At 46.9% G+C, this 14477-nt stretch overlaps 1 protein-coding gene and 1 pseudogene across 2 annotated transcripts; both read left to right on the top strand.

Annotated features, from left to right (window-relative positions):
- Positions 1-119: 119 nt before the first annotated feature.
- Positions 120-14396, top strand: IFI35 (interferon induced protein 35). 2 transcript variants are annotated; one of them, XM_043467671.1, is made up of 8 exons: positions 130-304; positions 12425-12526; positions 12647-12745; positions 12999-13146; positions 13217-13323; positions 13423-13609; positions 13705-13811; positions 14043-14396. In XM_043467671.1, the coding sequence occupies exons 1-8, from the start codon at positions 299-301 to the stop codon at positions 14232-14234; spliced, it is 948 nt and encodes a 315-aa protein (XP_043323606.1). In that variant the 5' UTR covers positions 130-298; the 3' UTR covers positions 14235-14396. The 2 variants fall into 2 exon arrangements, with proteins under 2 accessions (XP_043323607.1, XP_043323606.1); XM_043467672.1 differs by lacking the exon at positions 12425-12526 and having other exon boundaries at positions 120-304.
- Positions 2210-4969, top strand: LOC122422772 (annotated as a pseudogene).
- Positions 14397-14477: the final 81 nt, after the last annotated feature.

Here is a 14477-nt window from a genome sequence, read left to right as displayed (position 1 = left end):
GATTTGGGCCAGCATTCAGTTTGTATTTGCTTTTGGGGCAACTTCCCTGAGGCCTCATAGTAGGGGGAAGTCGACTTTGAAGACCAGGAAGCCACCCAGGGGTGGAGTGTGGGAGGGGCAGGGACTTCAGTCAAACGAAAGTGAAAGCAAACAGCCTGCATAAGAAAGAAGTGTCTTCCAGGCTCCGGTGGGTAAGACCAAAGCTCCTCAAAGTGCAAGCAAGATTTTAGTTACTGGGGACTCTGCCAACGTGTGCCCAGCTCTGAAGGTTCACCTCTTGCCAACTGGATCCCAGACTATGTCGGTGAGAAGGAGGGTCTTGGGGGTGGGGAGAATCAGAGGAGCGCCCGTTTTGGCCAGGAATCTACCGGTTTCTGAGTCTAGCAAGGAAGCCTCTTCCTGCCCATCTCTTAGACCTGCAGAAGGTCCAGGGAGACATCGGCTGAGATGACATCTCTAGGGTGTTGGTCCTCTAACTGCCTCAGAGACAGTTATAAAACTACACCTCAAGAGATCTTGAATTCCTCTTGTGGATGTGCATTTTTCTGGAGAAAGAATCCATCATTTTCATTATATACTCAAAAGGGTTCTGTGACCCCTAAAAATTCAGGAATTGCTCACACCTTTATCTCCTGAGATCTCCCTCAACAAATTCCTCCCCTCCTTACGTTTCAGCTTAACCTAGGACTCTCTTCAGGATGAGGAGAAGAAGTATTCCTCTTCTGAGACCTAACCCCCACCCCCCCACCACCCCTGTCTGCTGTGGTCCCCCCTTTCCCAACCCATGAATGCCCCTGCTCATGGTAGACTAAGCCCTCTGCTGGCTGGTCCTCTGTTTCAGCCTGTCCAACTTTGATCACCAGTGCCTGGCATACAGTAAGGCACTCAGTAAACACCTGTTGAATGAATGAATCTCATCGAAATTCTTCAGCCTTTCTCTCCCTCATACTACCCCATCTGTTACAAACACACAAATCTCTTGCTTGGAAATATTTCATCTGCCTCTCAAACGTAGGAAGAAAGACCACAGACTTTAGAGCCAGCCTGACTGGTTTCAGAACCTGGTTCCTCCCATTGTGTGGCCCTGGGCAAGTTACTAGCCTCTCTAATGCTTACAATCCAAGTCCTATTCCCCTATCTGTATGGTGGGAATAACAGTAACACTTCCACAGAAGAATACCTATCTGCAAGAATTAAACTAAATAATCCCTAAAATACATAGTGAACACTGCACACTCTGCTTGGCACATACTAAGTGCTCAATACCTGCTCATTATTGTTAACATTACCAACCTTTTCAGAACCCCAGTTCCCCAGGACGATCTTGATTCACCCCCACCTCACTCCTACCACTCTGCTAAAACTGCTTTCTTCTCTCTTTTTAAAATTATTTTATTTATTTTTGACTTGTTCCAAGTAGACTCTCTCTAGTTGCGGTGAGTGGGGGGCTACTCTCTAGTTGTGGGGTGCCGACTTCTCATTGCAGTGGCTTCTTGTTGCAGAACACTGGCTCCAGGTGTATGGGCTCAGTAGTTGTGGCTTCTGGGCTCTAGAACACAGGCCAAGTAGTTGTGGCTTAGCTGCTCCGAGGTATGTGGAATCTTTCCAGATCAAGGATCGAACCTGAGTCCCCTACATTGGCAAGTGGATTCTTTTTTTTTTTTTTTAATGTATTTATTTTTAATTGGAGTATATAATTGCTTTACAATATTGCATTGGTTTCTATCATATATCAATATGAATCAGCCATAAGTATATGTATGTCCCCTTCCTCTTGAACTTCCCTCCCATCTGCCACACCATGCCACCCCTCTAGGTTGTCATAAAGCACTGGATTTGAGCTCCCCACATCATACAGCAAATTTCCACTGGCTATCAAATTTTACATATGGTAATGTATATATTTCAACGCTAGTCTCTCAATTCATCCCAAGCACGTAAATTCTTAACTACTGAACCACCAAGGAATTCCTAAAACTGCTCTCTTAGACGGACTTTCCTCTTAAACAGGAAATAAGGAAGGTGGTTTCAGGAAACTGTAATTTTGAAAAATCACCCTGAAAGCAGGAGGAAGCCACAGCAGTGGGAAGATGATGCACTTTGGCACAAATTGCAGTCAATTAGGGATCCTTTCTCAGATTCAAGTTAGAAGTGAGAGTTCAGATAAGTGAGACCGCCATTGCTGCTTTGAACACCTCAGAAAGGGGGAATGGTTTCATCAGGACTGGAAAAAAAGAGCTTCAGTCAGTCAGTTCAGTTGCTCAGTTGTACCCAACTCTTTGCGACCCCATGGACTGCAGCATGCCAGGCTTCCCTTTCCATCACCAACTCCTGAAGCTTGCTCAAACTCATGTCCATCAAGTCAATGATGCCATCCAACCATCTTACCCTCTGTATAGTAAGAAGAGCTTCAGTCAGTCAGTTCAGTCGCTCAGTTGTAGTCGACTCTTTGCAACCCCATGAATTGCAGCACGCCTGTCCATCGCCAACTCCCGGAGTTTACTCAAACTCATGTCCATCGAGTCGGTGATGCCATCCGGCCATCTCATCCTCTGTCGTCCCCTTCTCCTCCTGCCTCCAATCCCTCCCAGCATCAGGGTCTTTTCCAATGAGTCAACTCTTCGCATGAGGTGGCAAAAGTATTGGAGTTTCAGCTTCAGCATCAGTCCTTCCAATGAACACCCAGGACTGATCTCCTTTAGGATAGACAGGTTGGATCTCCTTGCAGTCCAAGGGACTCTCAAGAGTCTTCTCCAACACCACAGTTCAAAAGCATCAGTTCTTCGGCGCTCAGCTAAAGAAGTCCAGCTCTCACAGTCCAACTCTCACATCCATACATGACCACTGGAAAAACCATAGCCTTGACTAGACGGAACTTTGTTGGCAAAGTAATGTCTCTGGTTTTTAATATGCTATCTAGGTTGGTCATAACTTTCCTTCCAACGAGTAAGCGTCTTTTAATTTCATGGCTGCAATCACCATCTGCAGTGATTTTGGGGCCCCCAAAAATAAAGTCTGACACTGTTTCCACTGTTTCCCCATCTATTTCCCATGAAATGATAGGACCAGATGCCATGATCTTAGTTTTCTGAATGTTGAGCTTTAAGCCAACTTTTTCACTCTCCTCTTTTACTTTCATCAAGAGGCTTTTTAGTTCCTCTTCACTTTCTGCCTAGTAAGAAGAGCTTACTAGGAGTCAAAGAAAATAATATGAAATCCAGGACTAGGGCGCCCTCTACTAAATGCAAAGTTCGCTCTGATGAAAAGTCCAAGTATCCCTCTATAAAGATAAAAGGGCCACCAAGGAGTCAAGCAAGAAGGATCATTTGTTGTTTAGCTGCTGAGCAGTGTTCGACTCTTTGAGACCTCATAGACCCTGGACCACAGCATGCCAATCTTCCCTGTCCTTCACTATCTCCCGGAATTTGCTCAAACTCATGTCTATTGAGTCGGTGATGCCATCCAACCATCTCATCCTCTGTTACCCGCTTCTCCTCCTGCCTTCGATCTTTCCCAGCATCAGGGTCTTTTCCAATGTGTCAACTCTTCACATCAGATGACCAAAGTATTGGAGCTTCAGCTTTAGCATCAGTCCTTCCAGTGAATATTCAGGGTTGATTTCCTTTAGGATTCATTGGTTTGATCTCCTTGCTGTCCAAGGGACTCACAAGAGTCTTCTTCAGCACCACAATTTGAAAGCATCAATTCTTTGGTGCTCAGCTTTCTTTATGGTCCAACTCTCACATCCGTACATGACTACTGGAAAAACCATAGCTTTGATCATATGGACCTTTGTTGGCAAAGTGATGTCCCTGCAGAGATGAAAGTCAAAAGAGGCACAGCACTTCCAGTGGTAGCAGCAGCTTCAGGTCTTGGTCCAGTTCTGTCTCCAGTCTGGGCTCCAGCACCAGCACAGGCTCCATCAGTGACTCTAGCTCATCTTCAGCATCGAGCTGCTCAGGCAGTTCCAGCATGTTCCCCAGCTCCAGCTCCAGCAGCTCCTCTGGCTCTTCGAGTCCATCTTGGCACAGACGTGACAACAGGTGGCGTTCATGCTCTGAAAGAGATGAAAAGGAAAGGAAAAGAACACTTCCCCCTAAACCCACCAAAGAACACATGGGGAGGCTCACCAGGAATGTGATCAAGGATCACATCATGAAGATATTCTCCACCGAGAATATGGAAAAATTAAAATGATTGACATACGCCTGTAGAAAGCATCCACCCCCATCTATTTAAAGCCTACGACTATGCGTGAGTTTGAAAATCCACATGAGGCTGAGAAGGCGCTGAAGCTCATTGACAGAGAATAAATCGATGACCAGGACATCACGGCTACTGCTTCGCTGGCCCCTTGGACTTGGCCACCCCCCAGGCAATCCCCGCCCCCGGCCCCCGAAGAATGCTGCCGCTGCCTCCCATATAGCACAGGTCCAAGGATGAGGAGAAAGTCACGTTCCCCTGGACAGACGCAGGACCCCGGTGCTCCTGCGATCCCGTTCTCCCGGGGCTGCCGCCACCACAGGAGTCTCTCCAGTTCCGACTCCTCCCGATAATCAGGGCCACTGAAGCTCTACCCCATCCAACTCACTTCTGTCACTTTTGTAGCCGAAGGAGGATTGGTAGGAAAGAAATCCCTCCTTAGGGGCAAACTTGGAAGTTGAAGGGAGCAGTTGAGATGTTCCCCGGGCAGCAGAGTTCTGGCTGTAGAGTGTTGTGGGTTTGGTTTGGTTGGCGTCTTGCTTGTAAAGATGCCCTCCTGTTTTCTAGCTAGAAAGCTTCTACGTTTCTAGTTCCTGAGAGTCAGTTTGGTGGCAAAACCAGAAGAGATGAGCAGGGGGCTCCTAGTGATGGGTCAACCCCAGCCTGGGAGCATGTTTTCCCATTCTACAGATGACTTGGAGGGCTCTGGAGTCCCACAGGAAAGGACATACTTTTACACAAGGGCCATTCCTGTTAGCGTGGCCCTGCCCCCCTGCCTGAGTCCTCTCTGACCTCTAGGGTAAGATACCCCCACTTATCTACCCAAATTGTTCCTTTTAGACATGTGTGTGTGCGCACATCCAAGTCTCCCTCTCTTTCTGAAGTTGGTAAGTTGAGAGCCAGATATGCCAGGCCTCCACAGAACCCCCACTGTGTTGGTGTTCGTGGTGGTCCTGGGGGTTACCTTGGCAATGTGCACACAGCTTTTCTGGCTTTAATTGTACAGTCAGCACTATAAATTTTCTGTTTTGAGTTTTGTAACTTTGTAGAATCTTAGATAATGTTGTGTTTGTTGAGTAGAGTAAAAGAATTGTGTTGAATAAACCTAGAATTAGAGTTCCAAAAAAAAAAAGAAACACCCTAAATTCGTTGCTGAGAGACGACCTTTATTAATGACATTGTGATGTCTATCCTCCCAGAATGTTTTTTTTTTTGCATTTCTATACTTTAATAAAGATCTTCATGAGTGAAAACATTTAAAATCAACAGACTAGAAAGAAGATTTATAGGCAATTTTATATTTTTCTTTTTTGGTTTATTGTGAACATTTCATGTTAAATGTTCCTCATTACTATGTGTTTTAATTGCTATGTAATATTTTATATGGGTTTTACCAGGTGGCTCAGTGGTAAAGAATCCACGTGCCAATGCAGAAGATGTAGGAGATGCCAGTTCAACCCCTGGGTCAGGAAGAATCCCTGGAGGAGGAAATGGCAACCCACTCCAGTGTTCTTGCCTGAAAAATCCCATGGACAGAGGAGGCTGGTGGGCTACAGGCCATGGAGTCACAAACAGTCAGACAGACTAAGCACATAGCACCTAATATTTTATATTGGATTGTTTCTCTCCTGTTGGCCATGTAGATTTCTTTTTTTTTTCCTGTTGTAAATAAGGCTACAATAATCATCCTTGTATGTGTGCTGACCATTTCCTTACGATAAGCAGGACTGTTTTTTGGGGGGTTTTTTGCTCAGTCTCAGAGGTTATTATCATGCCTCCTGGCAGAAGGCCTATTAGCAGCACTGTGCCCAGCCCAGGCTCTTCCTCCTTAAATGCGTTGTTCTTCATGCCTGTTCTTGCGCCAGTTTCACTAGCCTCTCTTCTGCGTTCTCCTCAGCTGGTTCTACCTTGTTCCCCAATCTCTTAGTGTTGGATGCCCCAGAAATCAGCACTTGGACCCCTTCTTGTTGATCTCATTTAGTTTGTGACTTTAAATATCTCTGCATGGATAATGCTCATGTTTATACTCATGGCCTATATCAGTGGTAAAGAATCTGCCTGCCAATGCAGAGATGCAGGTTTGATCCCTGGGTTGGGAAGATCTCCTGGAGAAGGAAATGACTGGTGGCTCAGACGGTAAAGAATCTGTCTGCAATGCAGGAGACCTGGGTTTGATCCCTGGGTCAGGAAGATCCCCTAGAGAAGGAAATAGCAACCTACTCCAGTATTCTTGCCTGGAGAGTCCCATGGACAGAAGAGCCTGGCAGGCTACAGTCTGTGGGGTTGCAAAGAGTCAGACACAACTGAGCAACTAACACTTTCACTTTCCAGTATTCTTGCCTGGAAAATCCCATGGACAGAGGAGCCTGGTGGGCTACAGTGCATGGGGTCGCAAAGAGTCAGACAGGACTGAGCACAAATATACACACACACATATGGCTCATCCCCTAGAATGTAAAAGCTCCACAGTGAAGTTTTCTCTGTTTGGTTCACTACTGTATCCCCAGAGCCTAGAGTAGGGTCCGGCACAAAGTAGATGCCTCATAGTTGATAGTTGTATGAGTAAATATGGAAGCAAATGAGGGAGGGGACTTCCCTTTAGCCCTCTTTTTCTTTTGCCTGTTTTATTTTTCTTCTTCCTTTGTGTCTCTGACACTACCTAATTCTGGCCCTGGCCCTGTCCTGACTATGCCCTCTTTTTCCTCTCAGCATTCCTCTGCATGCGTGCATGCTAAGTTGCTTCCATCGTGTCCGACTCTTTGCAACCCTATGGACTGTAGCCCACCAGGATCCTCTGTCCATGGGGTTCTCCAGGCAAGAACACTGGAGTGGGTTGCCATGTCTTCCTCCAAGGGTTCTTCCCGACCCGGGGATCAAACTTGCGTCTCCTGCATTGGCAGGTGATTTCTTTACCCCTAGGGCCACCTGAGAACCCTCTGTGTTCATTTATCTTTCCTGAAAACTGACTAGGTATCTTCAAAGATTTTTTTTTTTTCTGCTGTGCTGCACAGTATACAGAATCTTAGTTCCCTGACAGGGATAGAACCCCTGCCCTCTCCAGTGGAACCACTGGACTGCCAGGGAAGTCCCAAAGATCACTTATTCTGTCTCTGGATGAGTTCTTCCACCTTCTTGACTTCTATCATTAGCACAATACCGTTCTAACCCAGAGTCCTGTTCACCAAGTCCTGTTCCTGACACCATGTGTCTTCAATAGCCTTGGGTTTGACTCACTTTTGCCCACTAGGGGTCTTTTTTGTTATTTTTGGTCCCACTGCATGGCTTGCACTAGGACATAACCAGATGAAGGGGGAATATATTTTCCTTTTTTTTTTCATTGCTATGTCTCCAGAGTCTATAATATAGGACTGCATGGTGCAGGGCAGATAATCTGTATCAGGGGTCCTCAACCTCCAGGATCTAATGCTTGATGATATGAGGTAGAGCCGATGTAATAATAATAAAAATGTTAGTCACTCAGTCGTGTCTGCCTCTTTGCAACCATATGGACTGTAGCCAGTCAGGCTCCTCTGTCCATGGGATTCTCCAGGTAAGAATACTGGAGTAGGTTGCCATGCCCACCTTCAGGAGGCTCTTCCCAACCCAGGGATCGAATCCAGGTCTCCTGCATTGCAGGCAGATTCTTCACCGTCTGAGCCACCAGGGAAGCCCCAATAGAAATAAAGTGCCCAATAAATGTAATGCACTTGAATTGTCCCCAAACCACCCCCCTCCCCAGTCCACGGAAAAATTGTCTTCCATGAAACTGGTTCCTGGTGCCAAAAAGGTTGGGGACCACTGGCTTAGAGGATCTCAGTCCCCTGACCAGGGATTGAACCCAGGCCATGGCAGTGAAAGCCCAGAATCTTAACCACTAGACCACCAGGAAACTCCCTCTATTATTTAACCTTAAGGGATCTCAGGTTCCTCAACTATCAAATGGGGATTATTAAATACAAAACATTTAACATAGCACTCATCAGATGCCAGAAACGACTTTTACAAATAAAATTATATATAGGTAGAAATTGGTGTTCCCATTTTATAGATGAAACCAAGGCACAGAGAGTTAAACAACTTGTCCATTGTCTTGCAGTAGTAAGAACAGCTGGATGTAAGTCCTGGAGGTTTGGCCCCAGAATTTATGTTCTTAATTGTTATGTTACACTGCCTGCCAATACTGCTATGATGAACACAGATAGCATGAGATTTTATTGTAGGGGTGGTCAGGTTCTAAACTTCACAAATAAGGAGGAGAATGCAATTGTTGTTGTTATTGTTCAGTACCTAAGTCATGTCTGATTCTGCGACCCTAAGGACTGCAGCATGCCAGGCCTCCAGGTCCATCACTGTCTCCCAGAGTTTGCCCAAGTTTACATCCACTGAATCGGTGATATTATCCAACCATCTCATCCTCTGCCTCCCTCTTCTCCTTTTCTCCTTCAATCCTTCCCAACATCAGGGTCTTTTCCATTGAGTTGGCTGTTTGCATCAGGGGGCCAAAATATTGGAGCTTCAGCTTCAGCATTCTGAAGAATGCTTGCATGTAGCCAAATGAACCTCAAATCATCAACTCACTCCTAAGTCTCCAGAATTTACAGTCTCAATAAGCTCAATATAAAGTGGATAGCAATTTTTTTTTTTTTTTCATTTGAGCACCTGACAGATATTGGCTTCCACTTAGGGACCAAGTTATAATGTTAAGGAAATAAATAGCATGTATAGCTGAATTTAAGTGCAAGTTGCTCAGTCGTGTCCAACTCTTTGCCACCCCATGGACTATACAGTCCATGGAATTCTCCAGGCCAGAATACTGGAGTGGGTAGCCTTTCCCTTCTCCAGGACAGCTTTCCAACCCAGGAATTGAACCGGGGTCTCCTGCATTACAGGCGGATTCTTTACCAAGTGAGCTATCAGGAAGTCCTGAATTCAAGTAAACCACTATAATCAGCCTATGTTGTCCTTGAAAAGTCTGAAGTTTCAGCTGGGAATTGGAGATAGGAAGCAGTTTCATGATACTTAAATGGGATGGATTCCAATTGTGCCTGGCATTTAGCAGGTCCCCAATAACTACTGGCTCTCTTCCCTTGCTTGTTGGGTCAATGATATTATACCAAACCCTTGAACACCCAGGTCTGCAACCTCAGCACTCTCTCCAGTCTGTCCCCTCTGTCTCCTTAATACAGCATCCAGAGTCTGGGGGCTTTTCCTCAAGGGACATACTCACCCGCACGTGTTCCTTGTGCCCACCGCCAGAGGCTCAGGTCAGCTCCTGTTACATCTGTGAGAATTAGAGTTGCAGAGTCTGGGTTTGTTTCCTCGTTCCACAGTTCCTGCTGCTCCCGTTCATCCTGCCATCACTGTCAGATAGAAATCTTTTTTCTTTTTTAGTATAGTTGATTTACCATGTTGTATTAGCTTCAGGTATATAACAAAATAATTCACTTATACATATATACATATTCTTTTTCAGAGTCTTCTCTATTATAGGTTATTATAAGATATTGAATATAGTTCCCTGTGTGATATAAGGGATCCTTGTTGTTTATCTATTTTCTTCATAGTAATGTGCATCTGCTAATCCCAAACTCCTAATTTATCTCTCTGTCACCCCTTTTGTCCTTTGATAGCTGTAAGTTTGTTCTTTATGTCTGTCTTCATTTTGTCAAAAATTCATTTGTATCTTTTTTTTTCAGATTCCACATATAAGTGATATTATATGATATTTGTCTTTCTCATCTGATTTATGTCAGTTAGTGTGATAATCTCTAGGTCCATCCATGTTGCTGCAAAATGGTGGTACTTTATTCTTTTTATGACTGAGTAATACTCCATTGTGTGTATAAAACATCTTTATCCATTCATCTATTGGTGGACACTTAACTTGCTTCCATGTCGTGGTTATTGTAAATAGTGCTCCTATGAACATTAGGCTGCATGTGTCAGTGAAAACTCCACAAGTTAGAGTTTTCATCTTTTCTGGATGTATGTCCAGAAACAGCATTGCTGGATGATATGGGTAACTCTATTTTTAGTTGTTTATTTTTTGGTGGTGTCAGGGTCAGTTCTTAGTTGCAGCATGTGGGGTCTTCCTTGCATCATGAGGATCATTCATTGAGACACACGGACTCCAGTTATGTCGAAAGGGCTCAGTAGTTGCGGCACATGGGCTCAGTTCCTCAACCAGGGATCAACCCCACATCCCCTGCCAATGGACCACCAGGGAGGCCCCTATTTTTAGTTTTTAAAAAAACCTCCATACTGTTTTCCATATTGATTGCACCAATTTACATTCCCTGCAACAGTGCGGGAGGGTTCTCCACACCCTTTTCTCCACACCCTCTCCAGCATTTATTATTCATAGACTTTTTCATGATATGGCCGTTCTGACCTGGTCTGAGGCCACTGTAATTTTGATGTGCATTTTTCTAATAAATTAGTGATGTTGAGCATTTTTTTCATGTGCCTCCTGGCCATCTGTATGTCTTCTTCAGAGAAATGTCTATATAGGTCCTCTGCCCATTTTTTGATGGGCAAATTGAGCTCTTTTAAACACTGTATCCATCACCTCACTCCCCCTTTCAGAAATCTTCACTAGTTCTTCATTTCCCTGCTGATAAACTCCCCTGCTTGAATATTTTTTTAATTGTATTTATGAAGCTTTTAAAAACAAATAAATTTACTTATTTAAAGCTATGTATTGAATAGCCTTGCCAATTACTAGGTTTTCAAACATGCCTAATTAGATCAAGATTTAAAGCAGAAGTAAAAAGAGGATAGGTTAAGGACTGAATCCAATTCAAGAATGCATTTTATTTGTCATATTTCTTTAAAGTCAAGCCATCTTTTTCAAATAAAAAAATCTAGGTTTCTGATTTCCCTTAGAAATGGGAAGATATAGGATACTGAAACCACATTCCATGTGAAGAAAAGTTGGCTAGAGCCAAGATGGGGTTGCCACTCTAGTGGGGACATGCTGTCTCCAAGATGTCAGAGTCCCCACCTCTCCACATGACACTACATCCCCTGACTCACGGATGTCATCTCGCTGCCCCTGAGAATCACTGATTATTTCTCACTACTCATTACCCAGCATTATTTGGTCCAGCCCTGGGTTTCATCTGCTTAAAACAGAGTGAACTCACCCTGAATGATTCAGCGCCCTGTGTAATATGCTTCCATTATGTCATTCGTTCACTTCATTCATTCATTCATTCAACACACAATTTACTGAATGCCTGTTTTGTGCTGGGGACACAGAGATGGCCAGGACAGAGTCCCGTCCTCCCTAGAGACCTCACACTTCCCTGAGCTGACCTTATTTATCAGGCTTCCAACCGCAGAGTGAGCGATCCACCCCACAAACAAAGGTGCATTTATTCCCATCCCTGGTGTCATTCCCCTGGCCATTTGTCAGCTCTCTCTCTCTCTCTCTCTGTGTATAAAACATCTTTATCCATTCATCTATTGGTGGACACGCCCCAAATCACGCCCAGTCTGAAAGGCTGCTTGGCACAGTGGAAAGGGTGGCAGTCATAGGACAGGCTGGGAGATCTTGGGTAAATTGCTCCCCTATTCTGACTTTGATTTCTTCACTGTAAAGCACAGATTAAGAGTCTGGAGTCAGACTGCCTAGGGCCAGATGACTGAGCAAGTCATTTGATCTCTCTGAACTACAGTTTCCTCCTCTGCAAAATAAGGGCAAGAGTGTATTTATTTCGTAAGATTGTTGCAAGATGTGAGTGATATAATTCATATAAAGGGCTTAGCACAGTGCCTGATATACAGTAAGTGCCTAATAAATGTTAGCTGATAGTCTTATCTTACAGCTCTAAGCCCCTATTCCTCCTCTAGCTCTCCCTAGCTGTGTTAACCCCTACAGGATGGCCCCTCCTCCAAATTCCTGCTGTCCTCCACCATCAGTTGTGTGGTTGTGAACTGTCTTGAGTACCATCTTACACAGGCCTGAGGGCTGGACCTTTGTCTTCCACTGCCCTGTGTCATGCCCAGTCCCTCATAGCAGGAGCTCAATCGATGTTTTCTGTTTTGTTTTGGACTATGCTGGGTCTTTGCTTGTGGTGCACGCAGGCTCAGTAGTTGTGGCGTGTAGATCTCAGTTCCCAGACCAGGGGTCAAGCCCGCATCCCCGGCATTGGAAAGTGGATTCTCAACCACCGGACTCACCAGGAAAGTCCTTCGATCTGCATTTGTTAAACTCTAGGGCTCCAGGAATGACCCAGCCACAGCTGCTGCAAAGGCTCCTGCCCTTCAGAGCAGCCGAGATGAGGGCATTCAAGCTGGGCCAGGACGAGCCCAGGCCAGGGTAAATGGGTTGGGTTGTTCTCAGGCTGAGCATCAGCCCTGCTCTTGGAGAGTCCTTAAGAGCATGGCGCCCTTCCCCTGGCTCATTCATTCTCTGGTTGTTGCCCCTCTGCTCCAACAGGCTCTCCAGGCCCTTCAGGAGGAACAGGCCAGACTAAAGATAAGGCTGCAGGAGCTGCGGGTGCTGCAGAGGAATCTCAGGGACTGCCCCCAAGACAAGGTAAACTTCGAGGGGGTGTGGCCTGGTAGAGAAAGTCGGGGAAGTCTTAATTTCACTCCTGGCCCTGCCACTTCCTTGCTGTGTGACCTTATCCACTTACTTACTCCACTTCTTCATCCAGCTCTCGTTTCAGGATTAATCCCTGGCACTCAGCATCAGTTACATATAATCAGGGGTGCTTCCCTCCTAGAAGGGAGTGGGGGGCTCTCCCCAACCCTGAAGTCTGCATCACCCTCTCCTCCCCCACCCGCAGGTCCCATTCCCTGTGCCCGAGTCCCCTCTGGTGTTCCGAGGACACTTTCAGGAGGGCAAGGCAACGGCCAAGTCTGTGGTTTCCCATGTGCGGATTTGTTACCCTCTGCCTGGAGGCTCCGCTCTGGTGACCTTTGATGACCCCAATGGTGAGCTCCAGGAAACCCTGGGAGGGAGGCTGGGAGACTTCCAAGGACCAACCCTGCTCCCCTTCCCCAGTGGCCAAGCAGGTGCTGCAGCAAAAGGAGCATCAGATCAACGTGGAAGGGTTCCGGCTGAGGGTTCAAGTCCAGCCCTTGGAGCTACCCGTGCTGACCAGCATCCAGGTGACAGAATGGCAGGGCCCTGGGACCCGCAGGGGGCCCCGTGCACTGAGCACAGGGCGTTGGCTGTGCCCGGGACCACTTCCTCCTGTCTTTCCCCAGGTGTCCAGCCGGATGAATGACCAGAGAGTGCTGGTCAGTGGGTTTCCTGCCGAGCTCAAGCTAAGTGAGGAGGAGCTGCTGGACAAGCTGGAGATCTTCTTTGGCAAGACCAAGAATGGAGGTGGTGACGTGGAGATGAGGGAACTGCTGCAAGGGGGTGTCATGCTGGGCTTTACTGAGGATGGAGGTAAGGGCCTTGCTGGTGAGATGAGAGCAGGGGCATCAGGCCACGGGAGGGGAGAGCCCTGGATGCTGAAGGTCTCCTGCTCCCTGTCCCTGCAGTGGCCCAGCACCTGTGCCAGATGGGCCAGTTCACAGTGCCACTGGGTAAGCAGCAGTCCTGTCTGACAGTCTCTCCCTATATGAGTGGGAAGATCCAGAAGGCCGAGGTAAGTGGGAAGGTGAAGATGGGGACTGGGCCAGGCCACCTGTCTGCACACCAGAAACTTGCTCAAGGAGGGATCACAGCCCCAAAACCCCACTGACCTATCCACTTCCCACCTCTCCAGGCCTCCTGCCCCCCCCGCCCCATACTCCCAGTGTCACCACCTTCCCCAATCTCTGCCCCCTCCAAGCCCAACTCGCATGAGCCTTTGCCCATCTCCCGGCTCCCTTTCCAGGTCAGGCCCCAGCCTGTGCCCCAGTCGGTGCTGGTGCTCAACATTCCCGATGTCCTGGACAGCCCGGAGCTACAAGACATCCTGGAGATCCACTTCCAGAAACCCACCCGTGGAGGCGGGGAGGTGGAAGCTGTGACAGTCGTGCCCCCGGGACAGCGGGGCCTGGCAGTTTTCACTTCGAAGTCAGGCTAGGAGCCCGCCCTACTCATCAATCCCACGCCTCTGCCAAGGCTCTTAAACCAGGTTGGGGCTGGAGGCATGTACAGGAGAAAGTGATGACGCTGGTCAACGAAGGGAGGTATTATGAGCGGTGAAATGCTGCCCAAGAACAGTAAAAGTGCCCGCCTGGCGTGATCCTCTTCCTCATTTCACTTCGTAAAAGGAAACTTGATCGGGGCATGGAAGGAGGCTGGGGGAGGGGGAAACCCCAGCCTT

This window comes from Cervus canadensis, chromosome 1 (assembly GCF_019320065.1).
Source record: "Cervus canadensis isolate Bull #8, Minnesota chromosome 1, ASM1932006v1, whole genome shotgun sequence".
NCBI lineage: Eukaryota > Metazoa > Chordata > Mammalia > Artiodactyla > Cervidae > Cervus > Cervus canadensis.
This window is presented reverse-complemented; position numbering and strand designations above follow the sequence as displayed.

What these genes read in the sequence shown, in the direction of transcription:
- IFI35 (XM_043467671.1), top strand. An exon ending in CAGGACGAGCCCAGGCCAGG is followed by an intron (nt 12,527 to 12,646) that starts GTAAATGGGTTG and finishes CTGCTCCAACAG; the next exon opens with GCTCTCCAGGCCCTTCAGGA. An exon ending in GGGACTGCCCCCAAGACAAG is followed by an intron (nt 12,746 to 12,998) that starts GTAAACTTCGAG and finishes CCCCACCCGCAG; the next exon opens with GTCCCATTCCCTGTGCCCGA.